Source organism: Hylobates moloch, unplaced genomic scaffold (assembly GCF_009828535.3).
Source record: "Hylobates moloch isolate HMO894 unplaced genomic scaffold, HMol_V3 SCAFFOLD_15, whole genome shotgun sequence".
Taxonomy (NCBI): domain Eukaryota; kingdom Metazoa; phylum Chordata; class Mammalia; order Primates; family Hylobatidae; genus Hylobates; species Hylobates moloch.
In genome coordinates this window covers 50,967,998-50,993,752 of record NW_026652290.1, presented here as the reverse complement: position 1 = coordinate 50,993,752, position 25,755 = coordinate 50,967,998, and the positions used below count along the sequence as shown (strand labels likewise).

At 51.9% G+C, this 25,755-nt stretch overlaps 2 protein-coding genes across 2 annotated transcripts in view; one reads left to right on the top strand and one right to left on the bottom strand.

Annotated features, from left to right (window-relative positions):
• Nucleotides 1-7,535: 7,535 nt before the first annotated feature.
• SLC47A2 (solute carrier family 47 member 2) overlaps nucleotides 7,536-25,755 on the top strand; it is a 39,643-nt gene continuing 21,423 nt past the window's right edge. The window contains exons 1-13 of the mRNA XM_032176860.2: nucleotides 7,536-7,658; nucleotides 8,862-8,963; nucleotides 9,293-9,361; nucleotides 10,108-10,256; nucleotides 11,326-11,368; nucleotides 14,941-14,985; nucleotides 15,180-15,385; nucleotides 15,844-15,941; nucleotides 16,947-17,060; nucleotides 18,161-18,228; nucleotides 19,485-19,593; nucleotides 20,488-20,563; nucleotides 20,981-21,050. Coding sequence (XP_032032751.1) covers nucleotides 7,536-7,658; nucleotides 8,862-8,963; nucleotides 9,293-9,361; nucleotides 10,108-10,256; nucleotides 11,326-11,368; nucleotides 14,941-14,985; nucleotides 15,180-15,385; nucleotides 15,844-15,941; nucleotides 16,947-17,060; nucleotides 18,161-18,228; nucleotides 19,485-19,593; nucleotides 20,488-20,563; nucleotides 20,981-21,050 — 1,272 coding nt within the window. The remainder of the gene's footprint in view (nucleotides 7,659-8,861; nucleotides 8,964-9,292; nucleotides 9,362-10,107; nucleotides 10,257-11,325; nucleotides 11,369-14,940; nucleotides 14,986-15,179; nucleotides 15,386-15,843; nucleotides 15,942-16,946; nucleotides 17,061-18,160; nucleotides 18,229-19,484; nucleotides 19,594-20,487; nucleotides 20,564-20,980; nucleotides 21,051-25,755) is intronic.
• ALDH3A2 (aldehyde dehydrogenase 3 family member A2) overlaps nucleotides 13,260-25,755 on the bottom strand; it is a 65,256-nt gene continuing 52,760 nt past the window's right edge. Inside the window, exon 11 of the mRNA XM_032176857.2 lies at nucleotides 13,260-13,948. Within this exon, the coding sequence (XP_032032748.1) occupies nucleotides 13,916-13,948 (33 nt within the window). The 3' untranslated portion in view covers nucleotides 13,260-13,915. The remainder of the gene's footprint in view (nucleotides 13,949-25,755) is intronic.

Here is a 25,755-nt window from a genome sequence, read left to right as displayed (position 1 = left end):
GCGGTTAGAGAGAGGCCAGTTGAGTGCTGCGGTGCCAACGCCTGCAGCCCGGGCTTGGGCTTCCTGTTTGCGCGCCCTGGCGGTGTCACGTGCGTGGGCGAAGCCTCACTTTGACCTCAAAAAGCCCGGTGTTTCATGCCAGCCAGTCTCCGCCCGATGAGGGCAGTGGAGTTAAGAGGGATCCCTGCGGATGGGCGCCCAAGTCCCCAGCGCCTGCTCCTTGGACCGCACCCGGGCTGGCTTCACAGACCCCGAATCCTCAACTTGGCGAGGGCTGACCAAGTTGGGAGGGGACGGCGGGGATAAGCAGTATCAAGTCACTGAGACCTGACAGCCCTGCCAGTGCCTGGAAGGATAACCTCAGGGACAAATAGGCATAGAGCCAACAGTAGCCAGGCTCAGTAGCCCACCCATATCAGGCAGTCCTAGGAGAGTCAGGACATGCACCTGTTAATTTGAGAAGTAACCATTGAGCACAATGGCAGTGCACGCCTCCATCTTTGCCAAGGACACTAATTGGGATCAAATCTGGCAGCAACATGCTGAGAAGCTGGGCCCTGCCCCAGCCCCGGGGTGAATGTGTCCAGACCTGTGGCTCTCAGCGCCAGCTGCACATCAGAGAGGGAGGTTTAGAAGAATGCCTGGCAAATGATTCTCTGGTGCCCAAAGTCAAGGCAGTGGCTACCCTTGGTAAGGGACAGTGACTGGAAGGGGAAACCAGGGGGCTTGGAAGCCACCAAAGTTCTGTTTCTTGATCTGTCTGCTGGTTACTCAAGTGCATTTATTTTATGAAAATCCAAGGAGCTGTACACGTACACAATTTTCTGTATAAATGATATACTTCAATAAGAAGTTAAAGAAATCAGGCAAAAAAACCCCAGCTGTCTGAGCCAATTTCAGATCAGAATGTCTGGGGCGGGCCCTGGATAGCGGTTTTTTCTTTTTCTTTTTCTTTATTTTTTTTTCTTTTTTTTTTTTTGAGGAGGGGTCAAAGCTTCCTAAGTGATGATAAAGTGCAGCTGGATTAAACCCAAATTTGCCACCCAGGGTTGCTGCCAAAGCTCTCAGGCTCTGATTTGGATGAGGCGATGGAGTTTCTTTCGGCACAGTGTTCAGGCTCTGGGACACCTGCTGGAAATTTGCCAGCGCCCAGGGCTTGGGGTGGCAGCTCCCCACAAATATGACAAGGCTGAACGGACAACCTCTCTTGCCGCCATCCTGGCCACCTTGCAGGTGAGCCTCCAGCCTCTTTTATACATTTTCCCAAAATGTAAAAATCTATCTTTGCACATGCAATTATTCACCATCCCAACATATATATAACTTTGGTGTGTAAAGAGCTTACAGCATCCCTCCCCCCACGCCTATAAATAGCTTCATTCAGATAAAAGTCACATGCCATATGCACTTCTTTTTTTTTTTTTTTTTTTTTTTGAGACAGAGTCTCACTCTGTCGCCCAGGCTGGAGTGCAGTAGCACCATCTCGGCTCACTGCAAGCTCTGCCTCCCAGGTTCACGCCATTCTCCTGCCTCAGCCTCCCGAGTAGCTGGGACTACAGGTGCTCACCACCACGCCTGGCTAATTTTTTTTTTTTTTTTTGTATTTTTGTATTTTTAGTACAGACGGGGTTTCACGGTGTTAGCCAGGATGGTCTGGATCTCCTGACCTTGTGATCTGCCCGCCTCTGCCTCCCAAAGTGCTGGGATTACAGGTGTGAGCCACTGCGCCCGGCCGCCACATGAATCTTTTTAAAGTATACAATTCAATGACTTTTAGTAGATTCACAGAGATGTGCAACCAGCATCACAATCAATTTTAGAACATTTTCATGACCCCCCAGAGAAATCCCATATCCGCTTAGCTTTCACCCTATGTGCCCCACACCCCCCGCCGCCTGCTCCCTGCCAGCCTCTGGAAATCACTCATCTACTCTCTGTCTCTGTGGATTTGCCTATCCTGGACATTTCATAGAAATGGAATCACACATTTTCTGACCTTTTGTGATTGGCTGCTTTCACATAGCATCATGTTTTCAAAGTTCATCCGTGTTTTTAGTGGATCAATACTTCGTTGTTTTTATGGCTGAATAATATTCCATTATTGGATATTCCACATCTTGGTATTCCTTTCATCAGTGCATGGACATTTGAGCTTGCCACAGTTTTTGGCAATTGTGAAAAGTGCTGCATTCTGGAGCCAACATGAAATGCATGGGCAAGAGGGGGACATGTTCCCTAGAGACCTCAAGAAATGCCCTGTTGTTATTATTTTGTGTACCATTTTAAAAAATAGACTTTCTGTTTTAGAGCAGGTTTATATTTACAGAATTGCACAGAAAGAACAGAGTTTGCAGTGACCTCGCTGTCTCCACCCCCACCTCCCCACCAGTTTCCCCTATTGACATCTTGCATGAGGATAGTACGTTTGCTACCACTGATTAACCAATATTGACACACTATTATGAACTAAAGTCCATAATTTACATTAGAGTTCACTAGTGGTGTTGTACATCCTATGGGTTTGCAGAAATAATGCGAGGTATCCACCATTACAGGATCCTACAGAATAGTGTCTCTGCCCTAAAACTCCTCTGTGCTCCACCTATTCATCCCAAACCCCCACAGCAACCACTGATCTTACTGTTTCTATAGTTTTGCCTTTTGCAGAATGTCATAGAGTGGAATTGTACACTATCCGGCCTTTTCAGACTGGCTTCTTCCAATTAGATTAGCAATATGCATTTGAGGTTGCTCCATGTCTTTTTGTGGCTTGATAGCTCATTTCTTTTTATTGATGAGTAATATTTATTTTTATTTATCATAACTTTTCTCCAGATGGAAAGACCCACCATCTTCCAGCACTTGGCAGTGTCTTCTGGGGGTCTTGCTGCCACTTGCTGAGGGCTTTGCCAGCTGGCTCTGTCTCTCCCCTGGCCTGCAGGATTAGAAGGGGTGATGTCAGCTCAGGGACTGAGCCCTGGTCATTTCCAGGGGTGCAGCACCTGGGCCTGGAAGGTGCCCAGGGAGACCTTGTGGGAGGAGGGAGAAAGGAAGATAGGAAGCGGTGAGGGATGGAGGGAGAGGGTACTAGGTGGAGGCAGAGAGAGAGAGGCAGCTGCCAAAATCTATGAGACAGTTGAGGAGGAGTGGAGGAGGGCAGCCTCAGGGATTTAGCAGGTGTTGGTCACTGTCTGGTGGGAGACCTCGGGGAGGACAGCTGAGTCCTCCCCAACTGTCCTTGGCCCTGAATGTGGGGCTGAGCCATCAGCCAGAGTCCCCACCCTCCCAAGGGAGGAATGGGTGTTTTGCAGTCACGAGGCAGTGGAGAGGGGTTAGAGGAAAGGACATTGGTCCACAGCCCTTGCGGTGCATGTCTCTGGGAGCCAAAGGGCAAATGCAACACCTTTGGGCCCAGTGAGGTGTAACCGAGTGAGAAAAGGTTAACAGAGGCCCTGGACCCAGACTGTACTTGGCAGGACTCCAGGAAATTAGTCACCTGAAGGCAGGGCCCAAGGACCTGGCCCTTGCCCCCAGCAGGCTCCCAGCCTGCAGGAGCTGAGCCCTCAAGTGAGGGGGACTTCCTGGCACGCCCACATGCCTCGTGGCTCTGCCTCAGCGAGACTGCTGGGGCTGCAGGGGCAGCTGCCCCTGGGTCAAGCTTCCTCTTGCTGGCTAGGAGCCTCCCTAATCCCAGGGTGTGTGCTGGGGGCTTGCCAGGACTCTCCCTTGCCTCTCCCGGAGCCTCCTGCCATTCCTAGGATTTTGTAGCTTTGGGTCCTCCTTCCCCAAAGAGGTCCTGGATATGCGTGAGTCCTCTCACCACTGATCTCAGGGGTCTTTATCTGCTTGCCCTTGCTCGGGGCCAAGTGTGAACAGCGGGTGGCACAGGAGAGAGCAGAAGAGAGAATGGAGAGGGAGGAATAGAAAGGAGGCAGAGGAGGGTGCTGGTTAAAGAAGGCATGGCCTCTCAGCCGCTCCCACCTAGAAGTGGAGGCTGTTCCCTCTCCTGTGAAATTTGGGCGAGTCCATGATTAGCTGTGGTCAACAGGATGAGACAGAGGGGCATGGAGACCTGCCAGGCTGGCTCTTGACCTGTATACAGCTTCCACTTGCACCATCGAATGTCCTGTCTTCTGCTCCAGCTTCATGCTGAAATGTCTGTGGTGCATGGGGAGGTCCTATGAGGGGAGGTGGAGATGCTCCAACTGACAGTCTCAGCTGATAGCAGGCACCCACCACGGCCTGGACATGAGCGTGGAGGATGGGCCAGCCCGGGCCAGTCCCCGGTGACTGCAGACACAGCTAGACTAGGGGAGGCAGAAGGACCACCCAACTCGCCCCACAGACTCATGACACAGAGGATAATGGTTTTAAGACACCAATTTTGGGGGACCTGGGTCATGCAGTAATAGATAAATGAGGCAGGGTGTGTAGCCATGTTTTCACTTTCATAGCATCCCACTCTCTGGGGGGCCCCCTGCCCCACTTCAGGTAGCTCACAGCTTCCCTCCTTCCCACCCTTCCCACCTCCATTCTTGTTCAGGTTGGCTTTTGCCCCAGTCTTCCAGGAATTTCTCTGGGAATGAAGGTGTTTGGGCTGAGTCAGCTTTCCCTGAAACACCCCAAGAGTCCAGGGCTGCATGATTCTCCCTTCCCAAGGCTGGCGGCTCAGCCCTCTTCTGTATCACCTGGCAATAATGATCCCCTCTCCCCCTTCCTCCCTTCCTCCATCTGCTGACATGATCCAAGTTCGTTTCTACTGTTTCCGTCAGAGAACCTGGCTGACACGGCAACTGGCATCAGGAGGATGTCATAGGCCATGTGCCCCAGGAAATAAGGGCCTTGGAAACAAGTGATTAGCTGAGAAGGGAAAGGGTCCAGCATCGCTGGGACTTGCTTGTATATTCTAGGGGATTGGCAGCCCTGTTCCCAAGAATGAGCTGCTGATCCGTCTGTTGTGTGCAGTATCTGGGACGACAGAAGATGCAGGACTGAAGGGTGGCGTGTTGCTCCTGACAGCACTGGAAGCTCTGGAGAGAGGGCAGAGGCTGAAGTCTTGGAGGTTCTCCCCGCCCCAGCCACAGGGTGGTGCGCAGGGGCCATCTGCAGCTCCACTCAAAATATCTCAGGTTCCAGGGCAGAATCCTGGAAAACCCAACTCGGAGCTGAGTCTGCAGGTGGCTACAGGGCGGTGCTGCTGAGTCTGTAGTTACCACCACAAAAGGAGGGCCTGAAGGCATTGCTGGGAGACTATGGAGGACTCACGGAGCTCTGACACCCCTCACCTGGAGGAGGTGGCTTCCCCCCACCCCACACCCTGCCTGCACCACCTTTGCCTGGGGCGGCCAATGCATGGCAGTGGAGTCAGTAATCGCCCTTGCTCCTCCCCAGGGTCAAACCCACTGGGGCCTGGGGATTGAAATTCTGAGAGGAGTGTAGGAGGGGAGCGTCTTCCCGAAGAAAATGTAGGAATGCATTGGCTTCTATCACAAAAATCCTGGGAATGTTCCTGAGAAGGGATTTTGGAGATGCTCGGCCTAGGACTGGCCCTCGGGAAGATGACCCGACCTTTGTCCTGTGCAGCTGAGTGCTGAACGCCGGTCAGCTCCGGATAAAGCCTGATGTCACCGAGCTGATGGTGCAGCATCTGCCTGAACACCTTCCAGCTTGGTGGGGGCAGGGGAGCCAGCTGTCCTCATTAAATGTGACCTGGAGTGAGATGGATTCTTCTGCCTACACCTCCATGCGTGGGCTCACTGAACACCCCCATCACCATGGGCTCCCAGGAAGTATTGCTTCTGGCTGCAGGGCTCACTGCAATGCTGCGACAGGAGGTGACAGGCCAAGGCCAGCAGGTGACTGCTCTCCCCAGAGGCCCTGTCAGCTGGAAGCAGCTGGTTTCACATAACAGAGACCCCAGGCCCAGGTCCCCTGGATGCAGGAGGATTTGCAGCTGCCCTTTTGGAAGAGGTAGGCTGACCATGAGAACTGGCCAAAGGTGAGAAGGACATGGAGAAGGTGTTGGAGGAGGGAAGTCAGACATACTAGCAATAGCCTGGCCTGTGGGGCTGTAGCTTTCACCTGTACTTCCTCCTGTTTGGTGTCATCATCACAATCACGACAGTGATAAAGTGTCTTCTTTCCTCTAGGCAGGTGGTAAAGGTACTATTTGGTGCACAGGTTGGAGAGTGCCGTGATAGGAACCATCAGAACAAGGGCAGGAATGTGACCTCCCAGGTGATCCTGATACAGGTGCTACCAGTGGAGCGTTTCAGAATTCTGTGTCAAAAAAGAAGGCTGCATGTTGACTGGGGTGGGGCTGTGCCTGTGTTTGGGGCCGCCCATGGGTGTAGTGCACCGATTTCTTTTTTGTATTTGTCCTGCCTCCTCTCCTTCAGGGTCTGCTCCTTTCTCCTCATGGCTCTGGGGGCTGCATCTCGGAATCCCGCTGGCCACTCCTCCGCTGCAGGGGTGGACACGGGAACCAAGTGGGGCCTTTGGGCTGTCTTCAGCCCTCCCACAGCCGCTGGCCAGCCTGCCTGCCGTCTTCCGGCCCCCCTCGCTCACTCCTCCTTCTCCTGGGCTGAACCCACACCCAAAAGCCTGATCCAGGACTGGGCTAGGTGACTGGTGCAATCCTTAGATGCCTCTCTTGGTTCCTACTGCCCTCTGGTCTTGGGGCAGGTTGAGGGGAGAGTCACAGGCCATCCCCGCAAGGAAAAGCAGAGAGGGCAATTTGGGAAGGTGACAGAGGACCCTGTGGGATGCCGAGTCACAGCCTTGCTGGGCACAATGACTGGCGTGCATAGTGAGCTGCTTTCCCAAGCACTGCCACCCCTGGCTCTCAGATATGCTGCTGAAAGGGGTGACAGGCAGTGAGGGGCTTGGGACTCCGCTGAGGTGTCCTAGCTCCTATCCCCATCCCCAGGCCCAGGCCCCTCCAGCAGGAAAGGCTAGGGACCACACTGCCATGGGGTTTGCCAGGCCCTTGTCTCTTGGGAAGCCGCCCCTCCCAGGGAAAGGCAGGGCTGGGGGCTGTTCAGGCTCTGCCACCACCTGCTCTGTGACTTTGGGCAGGCCACCAATTCCTCTGAAAAATGGGAGTCATTGTGGGCACCATCACACCCGGGTACAGGACACCCAGTGGCTCAGCTGCCCCAGCCAGGCTGCCCTGTCCTGGCCTCAGCACACCTCCCACAGCCACTGCAGGCAGCCCTGGACCTTCTCCTGCTGAGGCCTTACTGCCAATCCCTCTGGGAGACCAGACACAACAGGCAGCGGTCTGGGTGACTCCCAGGAGCCCAGGCCTCTATCCTGTCCTCCCTAGTGGCTGAGGCAGTGGGCTGGGCAGCAGGGACTCAGTGCCCTGGGAGGCAGGGCTCATCCCACAAGTTGCCATGGTAGCCCCTCCTCCTGCCCCTTACTCATTAGCCAGGCTGTACTGACACGGGCTGCCCAGGCAGGGGGTGGCTCACTGGACAAAGCTGGCCGTGCAGGCGCTCAGGCGTGCAGAGTAGCCAGTGTCCCGGCCAGGAATGGACAGCCTCCAGGACACAGTGCCCTTGGACCATGGGGGCTGCTGCCCTGCCCTCAGCAGGCTGGTTCCCAGAGGCTTTGGGACTGAGATGTGGACTCTCTTTGCCCTTTCTGGACCCCTGGTAAGGAGGAGGAGCTGGGGGGCAGGTAGGAAGTAGAGGAAGCTGAGAGGCTGAGGGTGTCCGCCTTGCAGGCAGGATCCAGAAATGTGCTCACATTTTCCCCAGAAACTGCCCATCTTGACTGCCAGGTCCAGAGTCTGGGGACAGCAGGACAGCTCCTGGAGGCTGTCCCTAGACAATCCCCAGTGGCAGTGGGGCCTGACTTTGCTCAGCAGCAGGCAGCCCCCACACAGAAGGGGTGGGTGTGCCTCAGATGGAAACCCACAAAAGCCTGAGTTGGAAGATGGCTCCAGGACAAATGGGACCCGGAGATGCATGAAGCCTGCAGCACCTTCGCAGGGGGAAGAAGGGGCCGGCTACCCATTTCATTTCCAAAGGGGAAATTGTTTCATACACATTTATCTTTTCTGATCATGAAGAGTAATGGGCTGGGCGCAGTGCCTCACGCCTGTTATCTCAGCACTTTGGGAAGCCGAGAAGGGAGGATCATCTGAGGTCAGGAGTTGGAGACCAGCCTGGCCAACATGGAGAAACCCCCGACTCTACTAAAAACACAAAAATTAACCAGGCATGGTGGCGGGCGCCTGTAATTCCAGCTACTTGGGAGAGAGAGGCAGAGAATCGCTTGAACCCGGGACGGGTAGGTTGCAGTGAGCCAAGATCGCTCCACTGCACTCCAGCCTGGGCAATGAGGGCGAAACTCCGTCTCAAAAAAAAAAAAACAAAAAACCCAAAAAGGAGTAATGGAATTGCACTTCCTGTAAAACTTTTAGAAAAAAATGAAAGTTATAAAGAAGAATGAAATTTAACTCAAATCCTAGTGCTTGGAAACAGCCATTACTAAGATTTTGGTGTATTTAATTCCCCTCCTTTTTTGGGGGTGTGCGGCCTGACCAAATTATTGTTATAATAGGAACCGCGATAGCAGTAACAGACACTTGGGTCAAGCTCAGGGCGCCAGGCACTGCACTGCGCCAGGCACTGACCCTTCTGGGTAGGGACGTGGAGAGGCGTGACTGCAGCTGCAGAATGCAGAATGGGAGCTGGGCTCAGGCCATCCGACCTCCAGCTCTGGCTTCCCCAGGTGTAGGTGACCTCTTGGGGCACTGGTGCGGGGCCTTCAAAGCTGGAGAGGCCTGTCTTGCAGGGCTCGGCTGTGCGGACACCTGTGGCCCCGAGTCTGACCTGGCCGCTCTCCTCCAGTTCCTGTTCCAGGTGCTGACTTTCATGATCTACATCGTGAGCACTGTGTTCTGCGGGCACCTGGGCAAGGTGGAGCTGGCATCGGTGACCCTCGCGGTGGCCGTGAGTACCCAGCTTGGCCCAGAGCAGGGATGTTCTCTCCCCAGGCTTCTCCACCGGGTTCCCAGGTGGGCCCGTCTTGGGTGGCTGGTCAGGGATGGGAAGACACAGCCCACGTGGCTGGACAGCTGCCGTCACAGGTGGAACCTGAGGGCCAGAGATGGAGGCGGTCTGGCCCTGGGGCACACAGCACATGAGGCTGCTGAGCAGAGCCACGTCTGCCACCGCTGCCTGCTGGGCAGCATTTCCCGACCCTGGCTCAGCCCAGATGCAGGGGCCTCTCTTCAGGCCTCACCCGACAAGCTCTTGTTTCCTCCTGTGTGCGGCGCCAGTTTGTCAATGTCTGCGGAGTTTCTGTAGGAGTTGGTTTGTCTTCGGCATGTGACACCTTGATGTCTCAGGTGGGTGGCCTCCCGGAGCTGGGCAGGAAGCCAGGCAAGGGCAGAGTCAATCCCACAGGTGCCATGGAGATGGCAGGTGGGAGGGGCGCAGCCAGGTGATCTGGGAGTGATGGGCCCTGGGGTCAGCTGCCCCTGCCCCACCTCCAAGGACCGCAGGCTGTCAGGGAAACAGACCCTCCCCTTTGAAAGAGTCTGGGCCAGGAGAAAGGGGTGGAGATAGTGGAGACAGTTCTCTGACCTCTTGCTCCCAGAGGAGGTCACCAAGTAGAGAAAGACAACCGGTTCCCCAGCCTCACTCCTAAGTTCGGCTGTCTACATGCAGGCATGTGTCAAAGGCCAAGGGGACACAGAAGGAACCTCCCTGCTTGCAGGGGCCTGCAGTCCAGCAGGGGCTGCCCAGGTGGCCATGGGGTCACAAAGCAGCAAGGCCTCACCTCTCCCTGGGGGTTCTAGCTTCACGGTGGACCTGGGCTTGGTCCCGGCTCCACTTACCCGCCGCTGACATGTGATGAAGCCCCATGTGCCTTCGTCCTCCTTGGAGCTTTGGAAGAACAGTGGAGACAGTGGTGGGCCCAGGCTCAGGAAGGCCGCTGTGCCATTACAGGCTGCGGGCGCCGGGCTGTGGTCACCAGAGGCCGCACGGTCCGCCACACACCGCTGGCGCCGCTGACAGCCCGCTCCCCGCGCTGGGTTTAGGAATGTCCCGGGCAGTGGAAAGGGCTGACGCGGGGCGGGCTATTTTGCAGAGCTTCGGCAGCCCCAACAAGAAGCACGTGGGCGTGATCCTGCAGCGGGGCGCGCTGGTCCTGCTCCTCTGCTGCCTCCCTTGCTGGGCGCTCTTCCTCAACACCCAGCACATCCTGCTGCTCTTCCGGCAGGACCCGGACGTGTCCAGGTGCGCTGGGCTCCGGCTGGGGAGGTGGGGCTTGCTAGAGACCCAGAGGCTCCTGGGAAACCCGGGCCGCCGACGGAAACCCTGAAGACGCCCAGCCCTCAGACCCCATGCTTCTCTAGGCCATCAGTGCTCACAGTGCACGGTGCCTGTGGGTACCTTCCAGGCTTTGGTTTGGGGATTCTCCCCATGGCTGCGGCTCCAGCAGTGACCAGCAGGGAGAGAGGCGGACAAACGCCCAGTTTTAATTTAGGAGGCAAGGCAAGAAACAATTTGGGATTTGCATTTTATTTGCATTTGTGTCCCCGGACACAGTTGGAGCTTTACAGATGCTTTTGAAGAAATGAAGTGTGTGCATTTTCCCATATTCCCAAAAGGAGAAAGATGACAACCACTTTTTGATGAATTATAGATTATTATTATTATTATTATTACTTGAGACAGAGTCTCGCTCTGTCACCCAGGCTGGAGTGCAGTGGTGTGATCTGGACTCACTGCAACCTCCGCCTCCCAGGTTCAAGTGATTCTCCTGCCTCAGCCTCCTGAGTAGCTGGGACTACAGGCACGTGCCATCACACCCAGCTAATATTTGTATTTTTAGTAGAAACGGGGTTCCACCATGTTGGCCAGGATGGTCTTGATCTCCTGACCTCGTGATCCACCCTCCTCGGCCTCCCAAAGTGCTGGGATTACAGGCGTGAGCCACCGTGCCCCGCCTATAGTTTATTATTAAATTTAGAGATGCCCTCTCATAGGGATGCCTTGTTCATTTATATTATGTACATTTCATTTAGTTATTCCTTTTTAAGATATAACCTTTTTTTCTTACAAAACACGTTACTCTGAATTTAAGTTCCCTCATCCTGAGGCCTGGGTGTTTGGGTGCTTCGGCTGCCCCTCCTGGCACCTGCTTAGCATCTGGAAGCAGCAGCCCCTGATGCTGAGGTTTCACAGTCCTGGCTGAGACCCTGGGACAGCGGCCAAGCACCCAGTCCTGGAGGACACAGGGGAGAGGGCCCTGCCTCCCCAGGCCACAGCCTGGTCAGCTCCGGAGCTTCTCCCTCTCTTTCAGGTTGACCCAGGACTATGTAATGATTTTCATTCCAGGACTTCCGGTAGGTGCCCCTGTTTGCTGAGCGTGGAATCACACTCCCCTAAATTCTGGCTTTTTTGCCTTCCCACTCTGTCTGCTGTGGAAGATCCCTATCCTGCTGTGACTTCCTGCTGGGCCATGAGGATGACTGACAGAAGTTCCCGTTGCAGTTGGTGCAAATTGAATTAAAAAAAATAGTATAACATGTTTTTCTGATTTGAAAATGTTTATTGAAGAAAATATGAAAAGCATGAGGCAGAGAAAATTCAAATCACCTTTAATTCTACCACCCAGAGAGAACATATGTTACTATCTCTCTCCAGGATTTGATTTTTTTTTTTTTTTGAGATGGAGTCTTGCTCTGTCCCCCAGGCTGAAGTGCAGTGGCACAACCTTGGCTCACTGCAACCTCCGCCTCCTGGGTTCAAGCCATTCTCCTGCCTCAGCCTCCCGAGTAGCTGGGATTACAGGCATGCACCACCATGCCTGGCTAATTTTTGCATTTTTAGTAGAGATGGGGTTTCACCATGTTGGCCAGGCTGGTCTTGAACTCCTGACCTCAAGTGATCTGCCACCTCGGCCTCCCAAAGTGCTGGGATTACAGGTGTGAGCCACCGCGCCTGGCCCTCCAGGATTATTTCTTTCATGGGCGTGTGTATTCAAACACACACATAAACATAAATTGAAATGGGATCAGTATGTGTATATTGGGTTATAATATGCCTTTTCCCTTTAAAATATGTCATTAGTCTCTTTATAGGACTAAATAACCTTCCATAATATTAATTCCAAAGGTTATCTGGTACCCATAGTTAGGCCATAACTTATTAACCAATCTCTATTTATAATACAAACTATTATAAATAAGATTTGTGGTAAATATGCTTAAAGAAAAATCTTTGTGAATCATTTTACAGATGATTTTCAAGGAAACTATTAATTACACAAATGCATTACTGGAAGTGGATGGCTCAGTGAATGGCTCTTGAGACATATTGCCAAACTACCAATTTCTACTCCCACCAGCAAAAACTTCCATTAGCATAGACTATTATTATTAAAAGATTTCTTCCAATTAGAAATAGTACTAACATGCATTTCTTTTTTCCTTTCTTTGTTTTTGAGACGGAGTTTTGCTCTGTCATCCAGGCTGGAGTGCAGTGGTGCGATCTCAGCTCACTGCAACCTCTGCTTCCCAGGTTCAAGCAATTCTCCTGCCTCACCCTCCCGAGTAGCTGGGATTACAGGCATGCACCACCATGCCCAGCTAATTTTTGTATTTTTAGTAGAGACAGGGTTTCACCATATTGGTCAGGCTGGTCTTGAACTCCTGACCTCAGGTGATCCACTCACCTCCACCTCCCAAAGTGCTGGGATTACAGGTGTGAGCCACCACACCTGGCCTGCATTTCTTTTACTGATAATGAAGTTGAACATTTTCTCATGTATTTATTATGTGAATAGCTCTTTGCTTATTTTAGTGGGTTAATAGGTATTGTCCTTCTTATTAAATAATATCTTAATCCTTTTTTCTCAAATATTTTCCAATTTGTCATTTGCCTTTTATTCTGCTTATGTTTCTGACTTAAAGAATTTTGAGCCGGGCGCGGTGGCTCACGCCTGTAACCCCAGCACTTTGGGAGGCTGAGGCGGGCAGATCACCTGAGGTTGGGAGTTAGAGATCAGCCTGACCAACATGGAGAAACCCCTTCTCTACTAAAAATACAAAATTAGCTGGGCGTGGTGGTGCATGCCTGTAATCCCAGCTACTCGGGAGGCTGAGGCAGGAGAATGGCTTGAACCCAGGAGGCAGAGGTTGCAGTGAGCTGAGATCCCATCGTTGCTCTCCAGCCTCGCAACAGTGAAACTCTGTCTCAAAAAAAAGAAAAAAAAAAAAGACTTAACCCACTGCAAGATTATATACACATTTGCTTATACTTTTTTGGACCCTTCCAGGGTTTCTATTTTTACATTTAAGATATTAATCCAACTAAAATTTTTTTGAACACCACTTATTGCATATTCTCTCCTTTCTGCATTAATTTGTTAATTAATCAACAGTGCATCTATCTAGGTCAGTGATTGTATGTCCAGTGACCCGGGGATCTGTATGTCTCTTCCGCAGCCCAGTGCTTCACTGTTTGACTTGCAGCTTAGTGATACCTGTTACGACTGGCAGTTCTGTGTACTGGATGGCCCTACCAGGCTGAGCTCACTTTCTGACAGTGTAGCCTCCGTGGCACCAGGGGGAAAGTTGTGGGCAATGGAGCTGGGCAGGGAAGAGGTCAAGGTGAAGGTGGGGTGCCCCAACAGCATGCAGTCCCAGCAGACCCAGCCACACCCACCTCTCTGCCAGGCCAGTGCCATGACCTTTTTGGGGCCTAGCTGGTTACGGATTTCTTCTGGTTTACGGAAACCCCCTTATAGGGCTGCTCTTCTCCTCTGAGTCTTCCATATAATCCATACTTTGGCTTTTCAGACCAAGGTGATGGCATCTTGTCAACCAGGACTATTGGGGCTGGGTCGGGGGGAAATGCCCTACAAAGATGTCACTGTGGTGTCTTCTTCGTCAAATAAGCCAAGGTCTTTCCATAAAATGCAGCTGCAAAAGTTAATTGCCAATAATAGTGACTAATAACACTAACATAGTTATGTTAGTGGCTAACACTTGGAATGCTTAAATGTCCCATATATCATTTTGTAAGCACTTTGCAATATTAACTTTGCAATATTTATGTATGTAAAATATTAAATATATATTAAGTACACACACACACACACACACACTATTATTATCCCCATTACAGATGAGGAGACAAACTCAGAGAGATTAAGTAACTTGCCCAAGATCACACATCTCAGAAGAGGCAGAGCCAGTCTATTCCAGTTCTGTACTCTTAATCAGTACACTATGCTGTAAAGAAGTGGAGAGCTACAGGAAGGAATGGAACAAGGGCCCTGGGCTAGGTTTCAGTTGATGCCTATTCTATTCCCCTTAAGAGAGGAGAGAAAGGGTAGGTACAGTGCCCCCAACACACACACTGCCACGCACACTCCCCTGTGGTCCTCCCCGGCCAGGGAAAGGCCTGCCACCCCCGTAGGGTCTTGAACCTGCTCAGCATAGGCTGCTCACGGCCAGCATGTCTCAGTACCTGCCATTCCCTCGCCCGAGGTCACGCCTTCAAATCCTGTCTCTGAGGCCAGAGCCAAAGTGGGCCCTTCTGTGAACAGGCCCTTGGGTCACTTCTCACCTTCCTAAGCTGATGGAAGCCTGGCTTAGCAGCCAGAAGGCCTACCAGGCACTGTGCACCATGAGCATGTGTGCAAAGGGTACTCTCTCAGAGCCAAAGCGTGCCTGCTCGTCTCCCCTGTGGCAGAAGGGAGCCCTGAGGGGGCCTCTTCCATAGGCCGGGCCCGAGCATAAGTGCCGGTGGCTGGGTAGGATTTGGCCGCACCTGAGAGGTCCCAGACATACTTTGATGAAGTAATTGCCCCAATCTGGGGTACTATGTCCTGGAAAGGAATGTCTGTTAATGCTCATTTGGTGGGTTTTGGTCATTATTGTTGATTTGTTTGGGTTTGCTGTTCATACAGGTGATTTTTCTTTACAATCTGCTGGCAAAATATTTGCAAAATCAGGTACAGGTCTTTGGTGTGGGGGGAGGCCCTTCTCCCAGCACACTGCCCTATTCCAGTGGGAGGGGGGCCTGGGGCTTTCCCCTTCTCTCCACCATCTGTGAACCAGCTCTTGAAAGGGGTCACTTCCAACCCACCTGCCATGTCCTGACCTCCCGCACAGAGGCAGGTGAGAGCCTCTTCCAGTTCCTGAACAGGAATGGCTGAAGGGGCAGGAGGAGGAGTCCCCATTCCAAAGCCTGGGTTTGTCCACCCTCCATCCATCTCACTCACACCTTAGCAGGGCCAGTTTTCGTTTATTTCAGAAGATCACCTGGCCCCAAGTCCTCAGTGGTGTGGTGGGCAACTGTGTCAACGGTGTGGCCAACTATGTCCTGGTTTCTGTGCTGAACCTGGGGGTCAGGTGAGCCCGGGGGCTGGTGGGGCCTGGTCAGGGGACACTGCCCACTGAGCTCCCCACCCCCGGTGGAGACAGGTCAGTCACCATCCTGGCCCTGCCTGTGCCGTCCTGAAGTGGAGGGTTATGGGGAGTTGGAGGGGCCTGATGGTCCCTTGGGGACCTCAGTTTGAGGCTTGATCGGGTGAGAGGACAGCCACTCCCCACTCCTGCCCAAGCCCACCAGCAGAGGTGAAGTGGGCACTGGCAGGGTGGCCCCCAGGACACTGTAGTCACGGCTGCCTTGGTAGAGCCACCGTGGCCAGAGGTGCCTGTGGGCCCTGGTTGAGTCTGATCCCAGGATGGGGGAAGAGCAGAGCCATGCCTGCCCCACACAGACTGGCCGCCAGAGCCACCTCCCTCTCAGGCAGGGCGGTGGCAGAGAGTTGGCATCAGTCCCAGCCCTGTTCTCCCTCCTTACCCAGGGGCTCTGCCTATGCCAACATCATCTCCCAGTTTGCACAGACCATCTTCCTCCTTCTCTACATTGTGCTGAAGAAGCTGCACCTGGAGACGTGGGCAGGTGGGGGGCCTGGCCTGCTCTGGGAGGCTGAGCAGGCCAGCGGCCGTGCTGCCCCAGCCTTGGGGCAGGGTGGTCAGCAGGCAGAGGGTGCAGCGGAGCCTGTTGGAGGAGGTACAGGACCCTGCATGGCCCCCTCCTTCCCCTTTGCTTCCCCAGCCCCAAGGGCCCAGAGTCCCTCCATCCAAGGTGTCAAGATGCAGAGCCCTGCTGGGTCCATCACAGAAGCCTGGCCCAGGGAGCTTTCTTGCCCAGCCTCTGCTCTCAGGATGGTGGTGAGAGCAGTGACACCCATGGAATACCAGGCGTCAGCAGTGCGTGGGGTGCCTGACATTCCTGAATTCATTTAAACCTCACCCCGCCCCATTTTACAAAGAGGAGATTATGACAGACGGAGATTAAGTAATTTGCTGAAACACCAGGCGTGTAGGGGCCTGCCTGTCCTTTTCTGCCTCTTGAGAGCCAATCCCATACAAGGACCTTCTCTTGCCAGGCATTTCAGGAACAGCTCTGCAAGCCCCTGGGGCCTCACGTGGGGCAGGGCCCTGGCTGAGCCCCTTCCAAGCTTGCCCAGCACACCTGTGGTGTGTTTCCCTTCAGCATCCTTGATCTCATGCCGCCTCTGAAAACTCCCCAGGGAGGCAGGTCAGATCTAAGGCCTGGGGTTTTCAGATGGAAATGGAGCCTGCAGAGTGGTGGGTAGTTGCTCAAGATCCTACACTGTTGAGGGTGGAGTGGGGACCAACACCCATGCCCTGGGCCCTGGGGCCACACCGTGTGGACTGGCCAGGTGAGCCTGGTGCCCTGTTCCTGCATCCTCCTCCTCCGTGGGCCCCAACACCAGCTCTAGACCAGCCGCATTCCCTCTGCAAAATGCCCAGTGCCTGGGCCTGCTAAGCCCCAGAGCAGGAAGAGCCGAAGGGGTTTAGGGGCCTCCTGGCAGTTGGAGAGCAGGAATGGGGTGGGCAAGCAGGGCAGGCTGTCAGCTCATGGGGCCCATGTTTCCAGGTTGGTCCAGCCAGTGCCTGCAAGACTGGGGCCCCTTCTTCTCCCTGGCTGTCCCCAGCATGCTCATGATCTGCGTTGAGTGGTGGGCCTATGAGATCGGGAGCTTCCTCATGGGTACGTGGAAGAGCATGGGGGGCGCAATGGCATGTGGGCGGCTCACCCAGCCCAGAAGCCCCTCCCCAGGATGGCAGCTCACCAGCCCCCTTCCAGCTTCACTGGCCAGGCCCCCAGGCTTGGACCCAGAGAGCACCACTGCCCAGCGGGGCTGATCCGTCTGTTGCTGGTCTGCCTCCCTGCTAGGCTGTGAGCATCCAGGAGGCAGGCTTGGGCCTTTCGTGCCTGAATCCCAGCATGGGCCAGGCAGAGCAGGTGCCCATGGGAGGTGGCTGAGGCACGGAGGAGTGAGAGATTGAGCTGGTTTGCGGGTATGAGCAGAGGTCCGGGCTTGCCAGTGTGAGGCTCCCACCTGCTGCCTTGTGTGTGCTCATTAGAGCACTCGGTAAAGTGAGGACTCCAGGCAGCCTGAATGTGAGAACCCCTGCCCTGGACCGCATTTGCAGATGAGAAAACGGGGTCCCAAGAACAGAGGAACTCCACAAATAGAAAATCAGTGGGAGGGCCAAGAACCGAACTCGAGTTGCCAGACCCTGATCCCGTTCTCTGTCCCCTCCCTCAAACTGCCACCCTGAGTTCATCTGGAACGACAGACCGCACAGGGAAGCCTGCAGGGGCCTTCGGGGCACTGGGCAGAATTCTCCTAACAGGCTGAAGTCCAGGCAGGAATGTCTTTTTGTTGTCATTGTTACCAATCTGCCCTTCAAAATCAGCCACGCTTGGTGGCTCATGCCTGTAATCCCAGCACTTTGAAAGGCTGAGGTGGGTGGATCACTTGAGGCCAGGAGTTCGAGACCAGCCTGGCCAACATGGCGAAACTCTGTTTCTACAAAAAAATACAAAAATTAGCTGGGTGTGGTGGCACCACCTGTAGTCCCAGCTACTTGGGGGCCTGAGGTGGGAGGATCACCTAAGTCAGGAGGTGGAGGCTGCACTGAGCTATAATTGCGCCACTGCACTCCAGCTCAGGCGACAGAGTGAGATCCTGTCTCAAGGAAAAAAAAAAAAGCCCGAGTCCCCAAAGCAAAGCAGCATCCTGAAGGCGCAGGGTCTGGGTGTCTGGGGCTGCGGGCCGGGCTCACAGCGGGCCTCTCCTCCAGGGCTGCTCAGCGTGGTGGATCTCTCCGCCCAGGCTGTCATCTACGAGGTGGCCACCGTGACCTACATGGTAAGGCTCCTGCAGGGGTGCCTTCCCCACATCCCCACCTGATGGCTGGAGGTGTCATAGGAGGGGGGCAGGCTGTCCCCTGAAGCTGTCTCTGTCTCCCGAGGGACGCCCCCTCGGCCTCTCGTGCCCACCAGGTCCAGACCCTGCTCAGCTTATGCCAGGGCTCACACACAGGTGCCCTCAACCTGACCACCAAGGGTGATATTTCACTCACAGATGTTGGAATTTTAAAAATTAATTAGTATTATTTTAAAATTGGGAGATTTCACATCACAATCTTATTTTTGGATTTTCTTTAAAAATGGACATTCCAGGCTGGGCACGATGGCTCACGCATGTAATCCTAGTACTTTGGGAGGCTGAAGTGGGCAGATCACAAGGCCAGTAGTTCAAGACCAACCTGGCCAATATGGTGAAACCCCGTCTCTACTAAAAATACGAAAAGTTAGCCAGGTATGGTGGCACAAGCCTGTAGTCCCAGCCACTTGGGAGGCTGAGGCAGGAGAATCACTTGAACCCGGGAGGCGGAGGTTGCAGTGAGCCGAGATTGTGCCACTGCACTCAAGCCTAGGCAACAGAGTAAGACTCTGTCTCAAAAAAAAAAAAAAAAAGCACATTCCATTGAGCAGCAGGCCCACATTCCTGCACACTGCAGTCGGCCAGAGCTGGGTGACAGCGTCCCCAGCAGGGCCATGGGCTCTCCTCCACCATAGCCCCCACCTCCCCTCTACTCCCCACAGAGACACAGCCACCATCTTGCTTACGTGGCCCATGTCACTCGGGTACACATCTGCATGTTATCCCTGACCCCAGCTTTAAGCAAAGGAGTCACAAAAATCTACGTTACAAAATCAGTTTGGAGATTCTTACTTTTACAAATGGTTTCTGCTGAAATCTCTTTTTTTTTACAGGGAGCTTTACTGGGACTAAGACCACAGTCACCTCTTTAAAATCTGTTTACTCATTTGATTTTGACAACACAATGATTTTGGTTGCAAGGCCCGCCTGCCTGTGCTGCCTCTGATGGCACAGGTGGTGGTGGGACTGGTTGGCTCACTGGGGGTACCCCCACCCTTCTCCCAGCCCCAGCCCTCCCTGCCTCATTGTCAGCAGCAAGAATGTGACATGCCTCTTATGCTGCATGCCTGAGATCTGCTCTGCCTTCCCGCTCCCATCCCTCTTGGCCCAGGCTGGCTCAGGACTCCAAGGGTTGGAGGGTGGGCCCACTGACAGTGCTTTCTTATATTTGATCCCAGATTCCCTTGGGGCTCAGCATCGGGGTCTGTGTCCGAGTGGGGATGGCTCTGGGGGCTGCGGATACTGTGCAGGCCAAGCGCTCGGCCGTCTCGGGCGTGCTCAGCATAGGTAGGTGGAGTCCTCTCCTGGTGGGCCTTCAAACGTTGGCCTGAGTCACCAGCCTGGGCCACAGGAAGGCTGGCATGGTGGAGGCAGGGCTGGCCTTGGGAGCTGCCAGGTTTATCTTCCAAGCCTGCTGGACCTGCCAACTGGCCCAGGTCAGCCTCTGCTGATAAGCTAACAGCTGCCCCTCCCTGAGCAGCAAGCGTCCCTCCCACCACTTTCTCCCCATCCCCACTCACTCCTCCCTGCTGCTGTGATTCTGGGACTCTTCTGGAGACAGCTGGCTTCTGCCACTTACCTCAGAGCGAAGCCTGACTCTTTGAAGGCCCTTCTTGCCCAGCACTCTCCTTCCAGCTGTCCAGAGTCCTTCTGCAAGCCTGGCCCTCCCAGCACCGCCATGAGCTTGGCAGCTGCCAACCCACTCTGGAGAAGGAGCCACTCATGTCCTCTGACATCATGGCTGTGCTTTCTGAGACTGGAAGGCTCAGACCGGCTTCCCTGTAGAAAGCAGTGGTTCTCAGGCTGTAGCCTGCGCCGGAATCCCCTGGAGGGCTGGTCACAGATTGCTGGGCCTCACCAGCAGACTTTGGTTCAGTAGGTCGGAGGCAGGGTCTGAGAATCTAACAAGTTCCCACGTGATGCTGATGTTGCTGGGCCAGCGTGCCGCCCACTCTGAGAACCACTGGAGTGGAAGCATTTTCCACACTGCCCTTCCTACAAGACTGTCTAGCCCAAATGAACGCCTCAGATGTGGGGGACATCAGGGCCCGTGACAAAAGGCACCTGGTTGCAGAGGGCTGGGCTGACTTGCACTGACGTAGGGGCCAGCCCTTTGCTGATCTGAGCAAGGGTGCTTCCTGGCTTGGGGTCTGTCATTGCTGCACCTTTCGTCTCTTCCAGTTGGCATTTCCCTGGTCCTGGGCACCCTGATAAGCATCCTGAAAAATCAGCTGGGGCATATTTTTACCAATGATGAGTAGGTAATCAGTTTTCTATGCTGACTTTTGGAAAATGTCAAAGTGGTTCCCAGTGTATCCTCAGATATATCACATGCCTGGCTCAGTGCTGGGCCCAAAGGAAGCAGGAAGAGCCCAGGCTTGGCTCTCACTGACAGGAAGCCAACCTCTGTCTGTCCACCCTAGGCCTTTAGTGCCTGTCCATAGACAAGAAGCTAATTGAAGGGCAGTCCAAAATTGTGGGGGCTCTTCTGAAGTTTTAGGTGTGACCCACAGACACAGAAAACTCTGGGCTAGCAGTGCCAGTTACATTTGTGTGGGGCAACTACCTCTACTCCAAAGCTTTTCCTTGCAGGGGTGGGGTGTGGAATAGAAGGGACATAAATGGGTCTCAAAGGATACATCTGTGTCTTAATGCTTTCTCATTTCTTCTGCAGAGATGTCATTGCCCTGGTGAGCCAGGTCTTGCCGGTTTATAGTGTCTTTCACGTCTTTGAGGCCATCTGTGTAAGTACCACTTTGATCCAAAGCCTGACTCCCTGGGACATGATTTATGTACTTGTGCCCTCCCCAAGACCTCGCAGGGCTGTGAGGATGAACTTGTTAATACACGTGAAGGGCTAACTGTATAGTAAGTGCCCAAAGTATTTGCTGATAATAGTTCCATTCTTATTTCAAACAGTGACTTCCCTCTTCTTCTGCAATTTACACGAGCTCAAAAGTGAATGCAGATTAGCAAAGAACTGAAAAATTGCAGCAGTGTAAAGCCACAAATCTTTTTCTTCCGGATTCCTCATGAGCTGGGACCATGACATTTACCTGTGCCCCAGGCTGGCCAGGAGCTGAATGGCAACCATATCCTGTTGCCAGCACAAAGGGACATTTCTACAAGGGAACGAGCCCACCCAGAACACAGAAGGAACTGGACTTTCTGCTCCTTTGATCACTAAAGGACAGGTGTCATTTAACACAGATTTGAATTATGTGATTTTTTTTTTTTTGAGACAGGGTCTCGCTTTGTCACCCAGGCTGGAGTGCAGCAGTGCGATCATGGCTCACTGCAGCCTCAGCCTCCTGAGCTCAAGTGATCCTCTCACCTCAGCCTCCCAAGTAGCTGGGACTACAGGTGCATGCCACCACATCCAGCTAATTTTTTAATTTTTGTATTTTTTGTAGAGACAGGGTCACACTATGGTAGGTGGAATCCTCTCCTGGTGGGCCTTCCAACGTTGGCCTGAGTCACCAGCCTGGGCCAGAGGAAGGCTGGCACGGTGGAGGTGGGGCTGGCCTCGGGAGCTGCCAGGTTTATCTTCCAAGCCCTGGCTGGCCTCGAACTCCTGGGCTCAGGTGATCCTCCCATATCAGTCCCAATGCTGGGACTATAGGCACGAACTACTGTGCCCAGCTATGATTTTTTAAAAACACGAGAAAACAACAAAACCCAAAACACTAAACTCTTGCTTAATAAGCAGAATTTGAACTCATAGCTCTCCTACTTTGCGTCTGGAGTTATGTGAATTCTTCAGGAACACACCCCTTGCATACATTCCCATAGCTCTGCAGAAGGATATGCCCTTAATTAGCAACACTGGCACACTCCAGCCCTTTCCCTACCTGGGGAAAAAACACTTGCATAATAATTACCAACTCATTACAAATCTACTGAAAGAAATCATATTTACGGAGGATTTTTCCAAAGGCTGTGTACTCCAGCCAGTTTTTTAACTATTCTAGGATTTATTTTTGAATACAGCTGGGCATTCAGAAAGCGACAAGCTCGGGCCGCATGTTCTTAGCCTCAGCAGAAATGCCTTCCCTGGGCTTTGTTCTGGCATCATATTTGTGGTCTTTATCAAGGAACATTCAACGAAACTACTTTATGGAGCCCATTATTGCTTTTGTCATAGGAGACTATTTTTTTGTTGTTGTTGTTGTTGTTGTTGTTGAGACAGAGTCTCATTCTGTCGCCCAGGCTGGAGTGCAGTGGTGTGATCTTGGTTCACTGCAACCTCCACCTCCTGGGTTCAAGTGATTTTCATGCCTCAGCCTCCCGAGTAGCTGGGATTACAGGCATGCACCCCCACGCCTGGCTAATTTTTGTATTTTTAGTAGAGATGGGGTTTCACCATGTTGGCCAGGCTAGTCTCAAACTCCTGACCTCAGGTGACCCACCCGCCTCGGCTTCCCAAAAAGCACTGGGATTACAGGCGTGAGCCACCACACCCGGCCTGGATACTGTTAAAAGACACTATTCACTATCCATACTTTTTCTCTAGTGTCTGGGCGAGACCACACCTGAGAAATCATTCTTGAAATTGAAAGCTAGGAATAGCTTTGCTTTTTTTTTTTTTTTTTTTTTTTGAGACAGGTCTCACTCTGTCACCCAGGCTGGAGTGCAGTGGTGCCATCTCAGCTCACTGCAGCCTCGACCTCCTGGGCCCAAGCAATCCTCCTACCTCAGCCTCCTGAGTAGCTGGGACTGCAGGTGTGCACTACCATGCCTGGCTAATTTTCTTTTTAAAGTTTTGTAGAGATGGCATGTTGCCATGTTGTCCAGGCTAGTCTTGAGCTCCTGGGCTCAAGCAGTCCTCCTGCCTTGGCCTCCCAAAGTGCTGGGATTGCAGGCATGAGCCATGGCACCTGGCCCAGCATTTCTTAAGAAATTAAGTATGCCTCCCCTTCCAGCGGGCAGTACTTCTCTAGTCACTTGGCTACCAAGAAACTCCGAGTCAGGTTTACAGAGAACAGTTACCAGGGCCTGAAGGCTTGTGTATGTGCAGCCCAACATTTTTCCTCCTGGCTAGTCGGTTTTTTCTTAATTTACATTTTCCATGAGCCTTATTTTTATATTTTGTAAACTTTTAGTGAGTTATAATATACATATGATAAAATTCATATATAAATATACAACTCAGTGATTTTAAATGAATTTAGAGTTATGTAACCATCACCACCATCTAGTTTTACATCACCCCCCAGAATTTCCTGGAGACTGTTTTGTAGTTAATCCCTGTTCCCATCTCCTGCCCTGGGCAATCCACTGCATTGCTTTCTGTCTGTATGAAAAATTTCATATAAGTAGGGTCATATGATATGCAGTCCTGTGTCTGGCTGCTTCTCCTTAGCATACTGTTTTTGAGGTTCATCAATGTTGCAGCATGCGTCACTGCTTCATTCCTTTTATTACCGAATAGTTCCATTGTATGGAAATACCGCCTTTGTCTATCCATTCATCAGTGGATGGACATTTGGGTTGTTTCTAGTTTTTGCTATCATCAATAATGCTGTTTAGAACGTTCATGTGGAAGTCTGTGTGTGGATTTGTTTTCATTTCTTTTAGTAGAGTCCTGGGAGTTGAACTGTTGGGTCAAATGATAATTTTATTTTTAGCTTTTTAAGAAACTGCCAGCCAGATGCAGTAGAGCTCATGCCAGCATACCAGTGCTGGTAATCCCAGCACTTTGGGAGGCTGAGGTGGGAGGATCACTTCAACCAAGGAGTTTGAGACCAGCCTGGACAACACAGGGAGACCCTATCTCTACAAAAGTTTTTAAAAATTAGCTGGGGGCGTGGGGGCGTTGGCGCACACCTATAGTCTTCGCTACTTGGGAGGCTGAGGCAGGAGGATTGCTTGAGCCCAACAGTTCAAGGTTATAGTCAGCTGTGATTGTACTACTGCACTCCAGCCTGGGCAACAGAGTGAGACCCCCATCTCTAAAAATAAAGTAAAATAAAAAATTTTTTAAAGTCACGATGTAACCCAAATTCACCTAAACTTTCTATTATTTTGTAGGAGTTTTGCATGTTGCTTTTAGGTCTGTGGTTTTAACTTTTGTAAAACAGGATATCTAAATTCATTATTTTGTATGTGGATGTCCAGTTGTTCCGGTACCATTTCTTGAAAAAAAAACTAGGCTTTCTCCAGTTGCCTTTGCTCCTTTGTCAAAATCAGTTGACTGTATTTGTATGGGTCTATTTCTGGGCTCTCTCTTCCATTCCAGTGATCTTTTTTGCCTATTCTTTCACCAATAGAATCATTCCTAGGTATCCTTGGGCAATTGGTTCCAGGACCCCGCAAGGTACCAAAATCCACAGATGCTCAAGTTCCTGATATAAAACGGGAGGGAATTTGCATATAACCTATGCCCATCCTCCTATGAGTTTAAGTCATCTCTAGATTACTTATAATACCTAATACAATGTAAAAGCCATGTAAACAGTTGCTATGCTGTGTATTTTTTTATTGTTGTATTATTGTTTTTCAAATATTTTTGATCCATGGCTGGTTGAATCCATGGATGCAGAACCTGTGGGTATGGAGGGCTGGCTATATAATTAACACTGGTGACCTGTACACTTAAAAACAGCTAAGACAGCACATTTTATGTGTATTTTATCAAAATTAAAAGAATTTTTTTAAATCAACCCTGACTTAAAGTATTGATACAAGGCTGGGTGCAGTGGCTCATGCCTGTAATGCCAGGACTTCTGGAGGCTGAGGCAAAGGAGGTCCTCACTTGAGGTCAGGAGTTCGAGACCAGCCTGGCCAACATGGCGAAACCCTGTCTCTACAAAAAATACAAAAATTAGCCGAGCATGGTGGCACATGTCTGTAATCCCAGCTACTCCAGTGGCTGAGCATGAGAATTGCTTGAACCCGGGAGGTGGAGGTTGCAGTGAGCCAAGATTGCGCCACTGTATTCCAGCTTGGATGACAGAGCAAGACTCTGTCTCAAAAAAATAAATAATAAAAAAAGTATTGATAGGAGAAGTAACTGAGCTAACATGTATGAAAGTGTCTGAAACACAGTAGCCACTTAATAGACATTAGGGTTGCTATAATGCAACAGACAAGACCTTGTGGACAACTTTACCATGCTGTCTTGATTACTGTAGCTTTATAGTAATTCTTGAAATTGGGTAGTATCACTCCTCCAACATTGCTTTTCTTTGTAAATGTTGTGTTTTGAGTCTTTTCCCTTTCCACATAAGCTTTAGAATCAGTTTGTCAATATTTACAAAAGCTGCTGGATGGCTTTTCCTTTTTTGTTGCAGCCATCCCAGTGGGGATATGCTACTATGTCACTGTGGTCTCAGTGTGCATTTCTCTAATGATTAGCCCCTTTTTGTGTGCTTATTATTCATTCATATGTAGCCTTCAGTGAAATTTCCATTTTAGTCTTTTGCCCATTTTAAAAATTAAGTAGGCTAG